The sequence below is a fragment of the Cyclopterus lumpus genome, chromosome 8 (assembly GCF_009769545.1).
Source record: "Cyclopterus lumpus isolate fCycLum1 chromosome 8, fCycLum1.pri, whole genome shotgun sequence".
Taxonomy (NCBI): Eukaryota; Metazoa; Chordata; class Actinopteri; order Perciformes; family Cyclopteridae; genus Cyclopterus; species Cyclopterus lumpus.
Genome location: NC_046973.1, coordinates 4361367 through 4374209, shown reverse-complemented (window position 1 = coordinate 4374209; position 12843 = coordinate 4361367). Strand labels below are relative to the sequence as shown.

The 12843-nt window shown below is 45.4% G+C and overlaps 1 protein-coding gene across 1 annotated transcript; it reads right to left on the bottom strand.

Moving 5' to 3' along the window:
- Window positions 1-179: 179 nt before the first annotated feature.
- gosr2 (golgi SNAP receptor complex member 2) lies at window positions 180-3404 on the bottom strand. Its single transcript, XM_034538664.1, has 6 exons — window positions 3251-3404; window positions 3009-3073; window positions 2493-2601; window positions 1867-1999; window positions 1451-1591; window positions 180-918 (listed from the first exon to the last, which is right to left on the bottom strand). Exons 1-6 carry the CDS (start codon window positions 3277-3279, stop codon window positions 757-759), a joined length of 639 nt encoding a protein of 212 aa, XP_034394555.1. The 5' UTR covers window positions 3280-3404; the 3' UTR covers window positions 180-756.
- Between the last annotated feature and the right edge of the window lie 9439 nt (window positions 3405-12843).

Below are 12843 nucleotides of genomic sequence, written 5' to 3'. Positions count from 1 at the left end.
GTGTTGTACTGTAATATGTCGGTCGTCACATTCATACCGCAACATTTCATCTAACAACTCTCGCTCCATCTGGAGGGGACAGTGACACAGATTGAACCCTAGATGGCGCCCTTGTTGCCCTGAATAGTCTTGTGGAACCAGCGTTGACAACCCGATACCAGCAGAAAGATTTGAGGAAGTTACGGAGGAAATGAAACATGTTTTATTCTATCAAGAGTTAAGTCACTCACATAGTGAGACAGACCAAAGCTTAAAGCCAAGAGAAATTATTCAGAAATGATACAAATCAGAACAAACAAACGATTCTTTGGGGACTAACAGAGTTAAAATGTAAAGAAACATGGAGCATTGTGAGTATTTCTATTTCTCTATGAACAAAGTAGGCAGAATGACAAAACAGACAGCTGGTCACTGGAGGAAGAATCTGAGAATAATTCAGTTTGTTTTTTTCCAGAAACAGTCGAGAGTGATTTACAGTCCGAGTGGATTTGAGAGACTAGATTCTGGATCTGTAATCTTGAGGAGAGCAGTTATCAAAGTTCACTGCTCTATCGGAGCTTCAAGTGGAATAAAATACTGACTTATGACTCTCTTCATCAACCGTTACCATTTTGCAAAAAGTGCCAAACATAATTTAAATGGTGGTAAACAAACTAATGACACGATTTGTACAGAACCAAAGATCCATTCTGCCACTTTTCATATCATGAGGGACGCCGCGCTGCAGAAATGTCCACGACTGATCTCAGTGGCCGGTCAGCCCAGGTACCGGACCACCAGGAACATGAAGACGCAGGTCGCCAGCATGCCTCCGACCATGATCAACTTATCCGTGGTGGCTCGCCTTTCGATCAGTCTCATCACCGTGTTGGACAGCCCCAACATGTTGGCCACGTCCAGCATCTTCTTGTGGGTCCCCTGTGCCGAGCGGAGGGAAGATCACGCGTTAAATTATAGATAGATCAGTGTTTTGGCTTCACGTGAACGCATTGCAATTATCCAAACTAATTTGGTGGATTTTCGAGAGAGGTTGCACGCCAACGCCCTCCCCTGACACGCCGCTCCGTCAGAGGGTTTTTTTCTCGCAGCTAGACAAGCGGGCTGATAAACACGGACGCACCCTGATAAGAGGAGGCCCAGAGCAAAACCAGGAAGACCATCTCCTCCCTGGAAACCAGACTCACCCTCCAGCTGAGCAACAATAAGACTATTGTGATCAACGTCAACGCCAGAGAACCGGGTCAGGGAGCGTGCAATTTAACCCGTAACTATCCAGGGAATGAACCCTCCTATCAGGGGTAGAAATTACTGATCATTATACACAAATGAGCTCTTGAATCGTGATTTTTGTACTATTATGGTTACAGCTTCTCTCCACCTCCCTACACTCGTATTTTGAGGGGTTTTAATTTGGCAAAACGGGGTCTTGTATTAAATCATACGCACGCACCTTCAGTGTAGATCTCTGGTCTCGGAGACCGTTGAGGATGCCACTGCCGCTGCACAGGATGTCATCCATGCCTCTGTGTGCGTTGTGCAAGTTGGAGTTTAACTGCAGGGTCTCATCCATGGGTATGGAGGTATCGGCGTCCTATCGGACAAGAACAAACATTTTATTTGTATTTTTTATTCCACGTTCAACTCGAGACATGTGTATTTTATCCTGATAAACCAGCCAGCGTGACAACCAGACAGAGACTCAAAGTTCACGGAGGCCTATCACATTTGTACCAACCCTCTTTTTAATCAGAAGACTTGGACCTCTGCATGTTGGATTCATACCTAATAAAGTGCCACCTTCCCTCCAACCGACCTGAGCTTTGGAGCAGCAATAATTACGCGGTTTACGAGGTAAATTTGACCTACGTTGGTCGTGAAGGTCCGGCTCATGAGTTCCTCCCTCTCTCGGTCCTGGGCCTCTCTGGCGTAGCGTCGGTGCTGAAAATTCTGCAGAGCGGTCCGAAGGTGTTGGACATCGTACTTCAGCTGGTCCACTCGTCTGAGGGAACGCAAAGGAAACGGTGGAACTGTTGATTCACCTTTTAATATGAAGTGGAGGTAAACATTCTCCCATTCACCTCCTCGACATCTTTCATAACTAAACATCATTGCACCACATCGTACACGGAGTTCGAACACTTCCTGATTGTCGTGGCCGATGAGAACATTTCTTTCCCCTCGCATCTCATGGGGTTGGAATGAAGGGTCTCTCACAGCCTCTCCTTGGCTTCACTCAGACCCCAACGAGAGCTTGACTAACATCAGAGGTGTGATGTGGTGACGAGGTGCACGGTGTCCCTCCGGGCCTGTTTACCCAGCTCAGAAACGAGGCTTTGCCCAAAGCAGCAGGAATGCCGGCGATGACGGGGCTGCTGAGTAAATGTTTTCACAGAGCCACATCGCCACCCTACCACCCTCTGCCAGATACGGCTCACCCTGCCAGCTCTGAGGCTTCAGGGTCAACCGTCAACCGACTCCCCTCGAGGACTCACACTTTGGCGTTCTGGCGGCGGTTTGGCGGCTCCTTGCTGGCCAGGATCTCCAGGCGTTCTAATTGGGTGAAGATCTGGTCGATTCTGGCCAGCAGCTCATTCTCTAACACTTGAATAATGAGAAAAGGGACACACACAAACAAGAGGAGATGATTAATTTGATATAACTACGGGAAGGAAGCCACATATAGACTTAGCATGCTGCATCCTCCTCTGGGTTCAAACACATGTTAACGTCATAACGTGGGAAGGGGAGGAGGAAGAGAGTCAGGGGTGTCTGCTGCCTGGCTCCCACCATTATCTGGAAGAAGCCCTCCCAGTTCGCTGCCACTGCACCCATTCCTGCCCCTTCCTGTCGTGGCACCAGCCGGGCTCTCGACTGATTGAGCCCACACCCACACCCACACCCACACCCACACCCACACCCACACCCACACCCACACCCACTTCCCCTCCTGTCACCACAGACCCGAAGAAACACATCTTACACAGAGTTTAAATCACGTGTCTACTCACAGTGCACCGACTCACGGTCAGTCTTCTCCAGATCTCCCATGTACGACTGCACCTCCTGGATTTGCCTAATTCAGGATAATAATAAACAATTAAAAAACACACACATGGTTAGATGAACATTACAAACGTCCACGAGCTGCTCGCGTGGAGAGCTAAATGGTCACTAATGAGGCTATTAGCGCGCTACGGCTAGCCTGCGGGGGATTTGTAACAGTTTTCCGCCACACCGGAAACGCACTCACTTGTTGGTCTGGTGGTAAAGAGTCTCCATCTTCTCTGGTCGGTTGACTCCTCTTCTGGATTCCTCTTTTGTTTTGTGCTCTGACAGGTGGCTCAGCTAGCTGGCTAGCCAGCTAACGGTCGTGGACTGTACACGTCATCAGTTTGTGTACGGAAGTAGGAAAGCGGAAGTGGCGCCGCGTCACCAGAGAGAGAGAGAGAGAGGGGCGTAAATGAGGAGCGCTCACTCTGCCTCGAATTTTAGATACTGAAATTGAGGCTATTTCTCAGATTTCTTTTCGAGGCAAAGCATTTTGAAGTTTTTGTACCTGCCGTTTATACCATAGTTAGTTAGTGACTACCCTCTTGTGACTGCAAACTGTGATATGGGCTTGTTTCTTTTAATTAACGATCTTTGGCTGGTTTAAAAAGCTTAAGAAACACAACCTACTAGATACACCACTCAGTCAGAAACCAAATCCCCAACCCATCATGTGTGTTTTTAACTATATGAATTGACCTTCTTGGTTTTACATCGGTAAGGTGAACCAGGACACTGACACTGAATCCAGGCCCGGTGGCTCTCAACAACACCCCACTGGGGACAAGTCAACATTTCGCCCATGGTTGTTCCATCGATGGTGAAACTTCCCACATTTTAATCCAGACTGCAGGCTATGTCTTCCATTATATTTGATATTCTCTAATGCGTAGCTGACAGGTGTGATAGCAGAGATCCTTTCCCCTCTAACCCAAGACAGACTCTTGAGAGCATATAACATAATCTGTTGACATGTAGACATGTGACAGGAAAGACTCTGTGAAACATGTCCCGGGGCGAGCTTTTGTCAGCTCACCCTGATTCATTCTAATAAGACTATCCTCTTTTCTTTTTCCACAGATAGGTGTCAGAATATTCCTGCCTGTCCATCTGGAGGCTTCCTCCTTGCCTGCGGCCAGAGACGCCGAAACTAATGATATCAAACTTTTCAATCAAAGTCACCGTGGGGAGGATGTCTGAGGTTTGTTTTTTTTGCGAACATGCGAGGACTGTGTGAAAGTGGAGAGATTGGATTTCCCAGAACAAGCTGTGACCATTTCCCAACAGTTCCTCGGTGATTTAGTGGAGAGAAAAGCATCCTGGGGGCGCTCGCCTGGCATCGTCACAAAAGCACATCTCAATCACCTTCCTCCAGAACCCTCCATCAACCCGCGATGAGACCCGATCCAAGCGTCCTCTAACCTGATTAGTGGAGTGAGCTGTCACAAGCTCCCGTTGGCCAGTGGTGGCTGTGTATTTGTTTACCTCATCCAGCGCAGCAATCACAAGTCGGCCCAGACAGTTTTTCCCCTCGGCTGCCTGATGGTGCTTGAGTTGATGGTTGTATCTTCAGGCTAGACACTTCTCAACAGAGGTCCTTTTCACCCAACCCCAACATGTCAGAAAAACCTTGAGGTCTGTTCATGCCACTTCTTGCTCTCGCAGTTCACCGTTTTCGGTTGTCATAACACATCCCCGGGGCGGTGGCTGGATGTGCACAGCTTTAACCTGTTGCTCAGAGCAGAGAGAGGGAGAGACAAGGCCTCCCCCTTCAAACCATTTCCAAACAGTACATGAGGCACATTTACCTCCCTCTCTCTCTCTCTCTCTCAAGGTCGTGGGGTTCTCCATGTCTGTCCTTTATCTTTCAGCCCTGAGGAAAGGATGAGATGAGCTTACTGGTTTTCCTCCACACCTGAGCAAACTGGAATCCATTCTCCAGGTGTGGAGCACGATCACGTCACTCCGACTGACCGAGAGATCGCGCGCGGTCACGCCCAGTTTGTCGCTTAATGCATGTACACGGTGCAAAGTCCGGTTGTTACCTCCACGAGGAAGCGACGTCCCGTTTGTGTGCATGCGGTGTATGTTTTCTTATAGGGATTTAAATTAATCTTTTTGTAAAGTTAGATACAAAATGTTGGTTCAGATCCAGTATTGCAAGGTTTTTAGCTATTTCCCCTTGAATTAGAGCTCTACAATAATAACTTATATAAATAATAAATAAATAATAAATATATAATGTATAATAAATAAAATGCAATAGAAATATCACTTAACAGAAAAATGTAGGTATAAAAATGCAAAATGCACAATGGCCCCAATTAAAGTATTGTGAATATCCTATAGGCCTATTATCGATATAATATATTATTTTAATATATTATTATTGATTTATGAACATAGTCAGATGTCAGATGTTGTCAAGTGAGTGCTACCTTCTTCTAGTAATGATTAATCTATAATGTATATTTTTAGAAACTGTTCTCATGCTTACATATAAAATCTTAATCTGAAAAGTGGAGTGAAAACATACTCTTATTTCTGTGATGCATTGAAGTACTGTATATATATACAAAGTATCATAAAGTACAAGTACCTCGAATTTGTACTTAAGTGCTTTACATGTAATCATTTCTTGTAATGATAAAACACGTAAAGTGGGACATGTTATTGTAGATTTTGAAGTATATTTGAATGCAGGTTCCAGATGCAGAAATGCTGTTAGAGGATTGTGCGGCCTTGGTGGCCGCCTCACTGGATCCTCAAAGAATGCTCCTTCCTGGTGCGTCGCTCCTTTCGGGGCTTCGGCTGGAACCCCAAAAAAAGAAGTGCTGGCTCCGTCTCCCGGTCCCGGTGAGACAACAAGAGTCGGGGAGAGGAAGAAAGCACTCAGTGTGCTGCGTAACTACCCCCTTCTATTCAACTCTTTTGTTCATCAAGAGAAAATGATACGTTGTTAAATCACTTCGACACAACCTATTTAATGATGTTTTCCAGGGAATATAATACATCATAACTCTCCAATGATTGCCCAAGACAGACAGACAGAGTGAAGAAGCCAATTATGAGGAGCCAAAACTGCCTTGGGTCAACAATTTTTTGGATGCCAGTCATTTTTTGAAGGCACACAGATCTTCTCACTCCCCCCCCCCCCCCCGAGGGGAGATGATCCACTTGTCTTTGAAGCCGTGATGAGACGCAGAATGAAAGCAAATGAGAGCCTGTCAGAGATGACAGGAGAAACTCATAAGCTCAGTGTCTCAGTGGGTTCTGGTGGGAAAATGGTCCAGAGGGGCGGGGCCAGACAGGTGGCACACCTAAAGAGATGCAAAAAGACGCAAAACAACTTCAAAGACACTACAGACAACTACAAAGAGACACGAAACAGCTGTGTAGAGATGCAAAACAACCACAAAGAGATGCTGCAAGTCACACAAGACGGCCATGACGACAACTCTGAAAAGGACAAAAATGCTAATCTACAGAAACACACAAAATGACTAAAAAGAGATGCAAAAAGGCCAAAAAGAGATGCAAAATAACCATAAAGAGATGCAAAATGACTACAAAGACACAGAGCAGCCATGAGGAGATGTGCACTACATGTTTTCTCTTGCTCCTATACGTGTAGGAGAGGTGGGGGCCCTTTTCCATGTCTGTGTCCAGGGGCCTTTCGTTGTTTCATAAGCTGCCCGTGGCTGTCGGTTGTCTGGATACACAAATAGTATTTATTTACTGATTTCCTTTAATGTTAGCCTTATTTATTTCATTTTCATTTTTTCATTTATCGTCCGCGGAAAAAAAAGAGAAGCTCAGCCTCGTCGTTTCCCGCTCTTGTTCTTCCTCCCAGCTTTATTTAGTCTGACCTCGGAGAGCTCAGCGTGATCGTACAGCTGTCAGACACACACACACACACACACACATACACAGCCCTGTGGCCATACCACCTGTGACACTCAGACCTCTGGGGATGAGAGATGCCGTCCAGCCCTGCGGTGGGATGACGGGCTCAGCCGAGACGGGAATGCAAACAGCAACACGGCACGCATTCGGCATCCCCGGGCCTGACAGCTTCCTGCGACCGCACTCTCGTAAGTGTGCGGGGTTCAACGGAGCTCAACGTACCTCTAATGGCACATCGTTGCACATCTTTGAATGACAGTGACGACTTAATGAGTCAGATCGCTGAATGGACTCGAAGTGAAATAATTGTGCAGCCTGTAGATAAATAAATAATCACAGACGACATTCCAGCCTTTTTTTGTTCTCCTCCTTCTTTTTGTCTAGAGTTGTTGCTGCCTGAGAGGACACATTGCTCTTCCCCTTTATCTGTGTTTTCTCTCCATCGGATATTGTTGATCTGGGAAAGTTTTGTTTCGGTTGTAATGGAGGTCAGAGGAGTGTGTGTGTGTGTGTGTGTGTGTGTGTGTGTGCAGCTGAGAGAAAGGCAGAGGAGTACCACATATTGAGCACAGGGAGGCAGTTATGAAGGTGCACGAGGTCTTATCGTGCCCTATCGCAGCGGCTGCAATGTAAACCCTGCTGTTTGTGCTGCAGGTGTTTCTGTGGAGCAGCATGGGAACAGCCTCCCCCAGGAGTTTCCCAGTGGGGGGATGGGGGTGGGGGGGGGGGGGGGGTGTCATCTTTGCTGTGCTAAATCAATTCACAAGCACTCGCGCACTCTTGTACTATGCGCTTCGTCTTTAGCCACATCCCTCGAGTGTTCAGCCCTCATTGAACCGTTTTCTGTTTTGGTCTTTGCTCCTCTTGACAAGTGTGTTTCTTGGAAACATCTTATTTAGGATTTCATGCACTTTTGTTGAATAAAAAAAGCCAGCTGGCGACTCGTCGATGTGACCAGTCAACTGGTGAGAAGGCCACAGCACCAGGTGGTGAACGTTGGAGAGCTGCAGCCGCGACTGTTGATTCAGGTTTTTTTGATTCATCGATTCATCATTTGGTCCAAAGAATGTCTCACAACTCAACAACGGTGCATTCCAATATCAATACTACCATAATACTGAGCGTGCCAGATAAAGATTCGGTATGCTTGGTACGTCAAATGTAGTCTGTCAAAGGTTCCCGGGATGTACGACTGCATCTGGTCGCATTTTGCAGTATGCGAGCCAGCAGGCCTTTTCTGCCTAATCTGACCCACAATCCTTTGCACGGCGGATATATGAGCAAGGGGATCAAAGTTCAAGTTGCAGGTGTTATGAGGAAGTAGTATTTCCTAATTGAATGCGTACTGCGTGCAACAGCGTGACCTCGTCAGGGCTGCACCGAGGCACTGAGATGCTTTGAGCTAAATGCTTAGCATTTGCTAATTGGCTGCTTCAGCTGTGGCTGAAGGGACGGTGGCGGCTATTTAAGCGTGGCCACATCTGGCCAACTCTGGCTTGGACGTCGGTATTGTTGTTGGGCCTCTTGACTTCCTAACGCGCATGACGCAGCAAGTAAATGGTCAACTTTTCCGCGCTGACCGAAACATCCTCGGGGATGCGTCCTCGCTCCTCTGTTGTTCATGTCGAACACTAACTGCTAACTGGAGAGGTAAACTCCCCTCGGTCCCGTTGTTGAGCAATCGTTTCTAGTGCCGAAGGCGTCAAAGACAAAAGACACGTGTGTTGATTTTAGCCGTCTCATCCGGCTTCTGACAGAGTCCGATACGTTTTTTTGGAAACGAGACATTCAACTAACTTTAGAGATTAAAATCCTGCAGCGTCTATTTGGTCTCAGGAAACTCTTTAAGTTCCAGTTTGACAGGACCCTGATGACAATGATTTATTGATCTTTTATTGAGTCTGTGCTTAGTTTCTTGTTTACAATGTAGGCATCAATCTCTCAAGGTCAAGGTGGTCAATGTCTGCAGCAAAATAAGTGGCACTGCACAGCGAACTCTGCACAAACTTGTATAAGGTCACCAAAGTCCGTAGGGTTCATCATCTGGGGACCAAGAATGTCTGCTTGAAATGTTACGGCGATCCATCCAACAGTTGTGGAGACCAACATGACCTTTATTGTTGAGCCAATTTCCTAAAGCCCCAAGCTGACATATTTTAAATTGCTTGTTTATAATATTATTTCTAATAACTCCAAAACACAAAGATATTTTGTTAAATGTTGAAGAAGTCAAAGAAAACCTGCCGATGTTTGTGTTTTTTGAATAACTGGCATAAAATAAAGTCCTAAATGATGGTGGCGACATTCTTGATATAAAACAAATGCTGTTATCCATGCTGTTTTTGGATGGAACAATGCACACAATATAACAAATATGAAGCTCATGTATTAACAAAAAGACTCGAGACTGCTAAACTGGAAGCACCATTTCTTTGTTTCTTTGTTTCACTCAAATATAAATTATAAATCAACAAGAGCTGAAGTCTTATCAAAATAAAAGCCGACTAGATTTTTCTGTTGATCAATCAATCGACTAATCATTTCAGCTCTGATCGACGCAACAGGACGCTTCTAGAAATAGAGGTTTTATTTGTTTGATTACGTCACTATTCATACAGTAATACATTTGTACTCTTCTCTAATCTCTGTCGTCAGGTGAAAATCCATCATTTTAACATTGAGCATCACACAAGGAGACCCCTTCTCCACGGCCGTAGTGAGGAGCTCAGCCACCATCCCGGTCCGGAGCCTCTGCGCTCGGCCCCCCCATAGAGGTATGCACTCAGCCTTGTCATAGCTCTAGGCAGTGCATGTTCTTGTTGTGGGTTGAGCAATTGCATTAGTCATTTCACATTCCAAATTCCTACCCCATGCCGTATTCACAACTCTGTCTCTCTGTCTCTCTCTCTCTCTCTCTGTTCCCTCTTCTCCTGCACCAAATCAATGCCGCTCCTCATCCTTCTCCTCATCATTTAATGTCCTCCCCGTGCCGTGTCGAGGTGCTGTGTTTTTTTCGGGATTAGGCCCTGATGCACTGATGCTATCTGAGCAACCGCTCCTCAGAGGCGGAAGTCTTGTCGGGTTTAGATGTTTGACCCGAGGCTCCGAGGTTCCGATTACAGGACGGGATTGCGCTTTGTGTCCTTGAGCAAAGTATCGACCGAGCTTACCACGCTTCAGTTAACATCTCCTGCTCTTACGCAAATGAGTGATGTATAAACCTGAAAGTTATGTATGTCGCTTTGAATACTAATTGTATATTTCTTTTGCCAAGCAAAGCAAGTATAATACATATCTCCAAAACAATTGGCACGCCAATTCATCTTCATCCATCAGAGCCCAGTGTGCTGCGGCGGCGCGGTAACCTTTACCTGAACCAGGCCCACGCAGACAGGTGGTGTTACCACCAGCGTCCCCCTACATTGTCTCAGGGGAAGCAGGACGAGGGGAGCAGCTCCTGCAGCTCCTGCAGGCCGACTGCCCGCACAGGAAAACCTGACAACAAACACGCACTCCTGCTGAAGTGACCACAGGTGTGCACAAGGCAGGTATGCAAAAAAAAAACAACTCTGTGCCCTCACCTGTCTCCTGTCAGGACTGTTTCAAACACACACACACACACACACACACACACACAGGAGCTCGCACACTGCCCCCCCCCCCCCCCCCGCTCAAAGCAGCCGCCCTCGGGGCTTGTGCGTGCGAATCCGGCTGTGGACTCAGCAGCCCCCATCGCTGCCCCCCCTCTGCTCAGAGTAGGAGGGAAATGAAGGCTTTAGGAGTTCATTATAAAACAACAACAGCAGCAGCGGGGGATCGGCCTCCCGGGGGCCGCAAACTATCCCTTTCTCATCCCTCCATCCTCATCTTTTTCCTTTATGTTCCTCAATATCTCAACCCCGGTCCAGCCTGGCTTTTTCTTTTTTCTTTTTTTTTTTTAAATACAGCATTCACGTTGAATAAAGTTAAATATTGATTTGCACTATTATAATATGAGGTTAATATAGTGAGTCAGTAGTCTCGGCATATGAACTCGTTTGACCTGCCGGCTGACGCATTTATGTATCACTGGACGGAGGTTTTCAACCTTATTGTTTAAGAGGGGAAATGAATATAAAGATACAAGCACAGGTTTATATTGGTAATATAATGCTGTTATTAGATAGACAACAATATATTGTAGCTGTCCAGTGAAAACCACAGATCTAAAGAATTTCCCAAAATAATTTTTTTTAAAAGCCTTGTTTTCTTTGTGAAAATGTGTTTTTCAGCCAATGCAGAGAGTTTTTAATTAGTATATTTAACTTTAGAAGCGTGATAATTATCTCAACCTATCAATTAATACTTGATCCATCAATTCATTGGAAAATATTGAAAATAACCACATTTTAAAAGTACATGATTTTCATTTTCATATTTTTAGTGCGAAAAAGAAAATAATTTTCTGTTTCACTCTATTTTCTTTTTTTCAAGCAATGATCAGATTTGTGAAAATCCCCCCCACCCCCCTGTGAAAATGTCATTTTTTATTTATTATTTATTATCACATGTCAAGGGAATGTGCTCTTCTGTTTAAAATTTAAAAATAAATCAAAAGTTTAAAAGTAACTTTCAGCTATACATAATTGACAATGTTTGATTTCAAGATAGATGTGAAAGATGTAAGTTGATTATCTCTTTTACATGAGGAGAACCTTTGAGCCTTATTCTCATTAACCCCTTCTATTATGGCTGAAATGTACTAACACTTGGCTCATCTCACAGTTTAATAACAATTGCTGATTTCTGCTCCCTTTGAGGAAAAAAAAAGCTTTTTGTAATTTTAGAAATTGTCCTATAATTCCCTCCAATACTTGGGGTATTTGGTTGATGTTCTAATAAGGAATAATAACGTGTAATCGCAGTAATTAGAGAGCGACATCAAAAGAGCACACTCTATAAATACCTCATACAATAGCCCCTCTGTGTGCTGCAGGTTCACAGCAAATGAGTGGAAAGTTATGATTCACGCTTAATAGCCCCGTAAACGTCTCCCATCGTCGTTCTGGAGGAGGCCCGATGTTACTCCCTAACGGTGGACCGGGGTGGGGGGTCAAGTGGTCTGCTCGGCATTCTGCTGAGTCATCGTCGTCGTCATTGTGATTGCCATCGTGGTTGCAGCGCTGGGCTCGAGGCACAACACCTGTGTGCGTGTCCTGCACCCAACCGCCCGCCCGGTTGAGGCTGATGCAGCGACCACAGACCTTTCAGATGAAAAGGAGGTTTCTGCTGGAGTGATGCCGGGTGCAGAGATTCAGGCAGGTGTATTGCTGTGGCGTGTGGAGTGTGTGTGTGTGTGTGTGCGTGTGTGTGTGTGCGCGTGTGTGAGTGAGTGAGAGACACAACAAAAACACATTGCTCTCACAAAGGCATGTCCGTTTATCAATCTTATTTATTTTAAATAAGAGCGTAATGCAACAAGATAAAAACTTTTTTCTTTTCTTTTTTAAAGCATTTGAGATGTGTTGATATGCATAACCAAATTCAAAAGAGCTGTACAAAAAAAAAATCGAAAAGATGACCTTTAAAACAAAGGACAGACAGGGCATAACTCTGCATAGCTCATAAATCTTACTGATATTTGCCAAAAAAGATGAAGTGAGGTAGAGAAAAATTACGATTCCACATACGCCTGGAGCCCCGGCATGAGTTATATTCATATCATATATACAGTTCAGAAGCACTCAAACAAAACACAAACTGGCCAATAAAATGAAGCCTTTGGGTGCGACGTGCACTTTTGACCCCCCCTGCGCGCACATGGACACATGCGAGTGGTCCTGCATGTGAGGATAAGTGAGTAAACATGGGGAATTTCTTTGATTAGCAATTGGGGGGGGGGGAAGTAAG

Coding starts and splice junctions, on each gene's coding strand:
- gosr2 (XM_034538664.1), bottom strand. CDS start 3,279: ATGGAGACTCTTTACCACCAGACCAACAA. Junction 2,602..3,008: donor TGACCGTGAGTCGGTGCACT/GTGAGTAGACAC, acceptor TCATTATTCAAG/TGTTAGAGAATGAGCTGCTG. Junction 919..1,450: donor ACCAGAGATCTACACTGAAG/GTGCGTGCGTAT, acceptor CGCTCGGCACAG/GGGACCCACAAGAAGATGCT.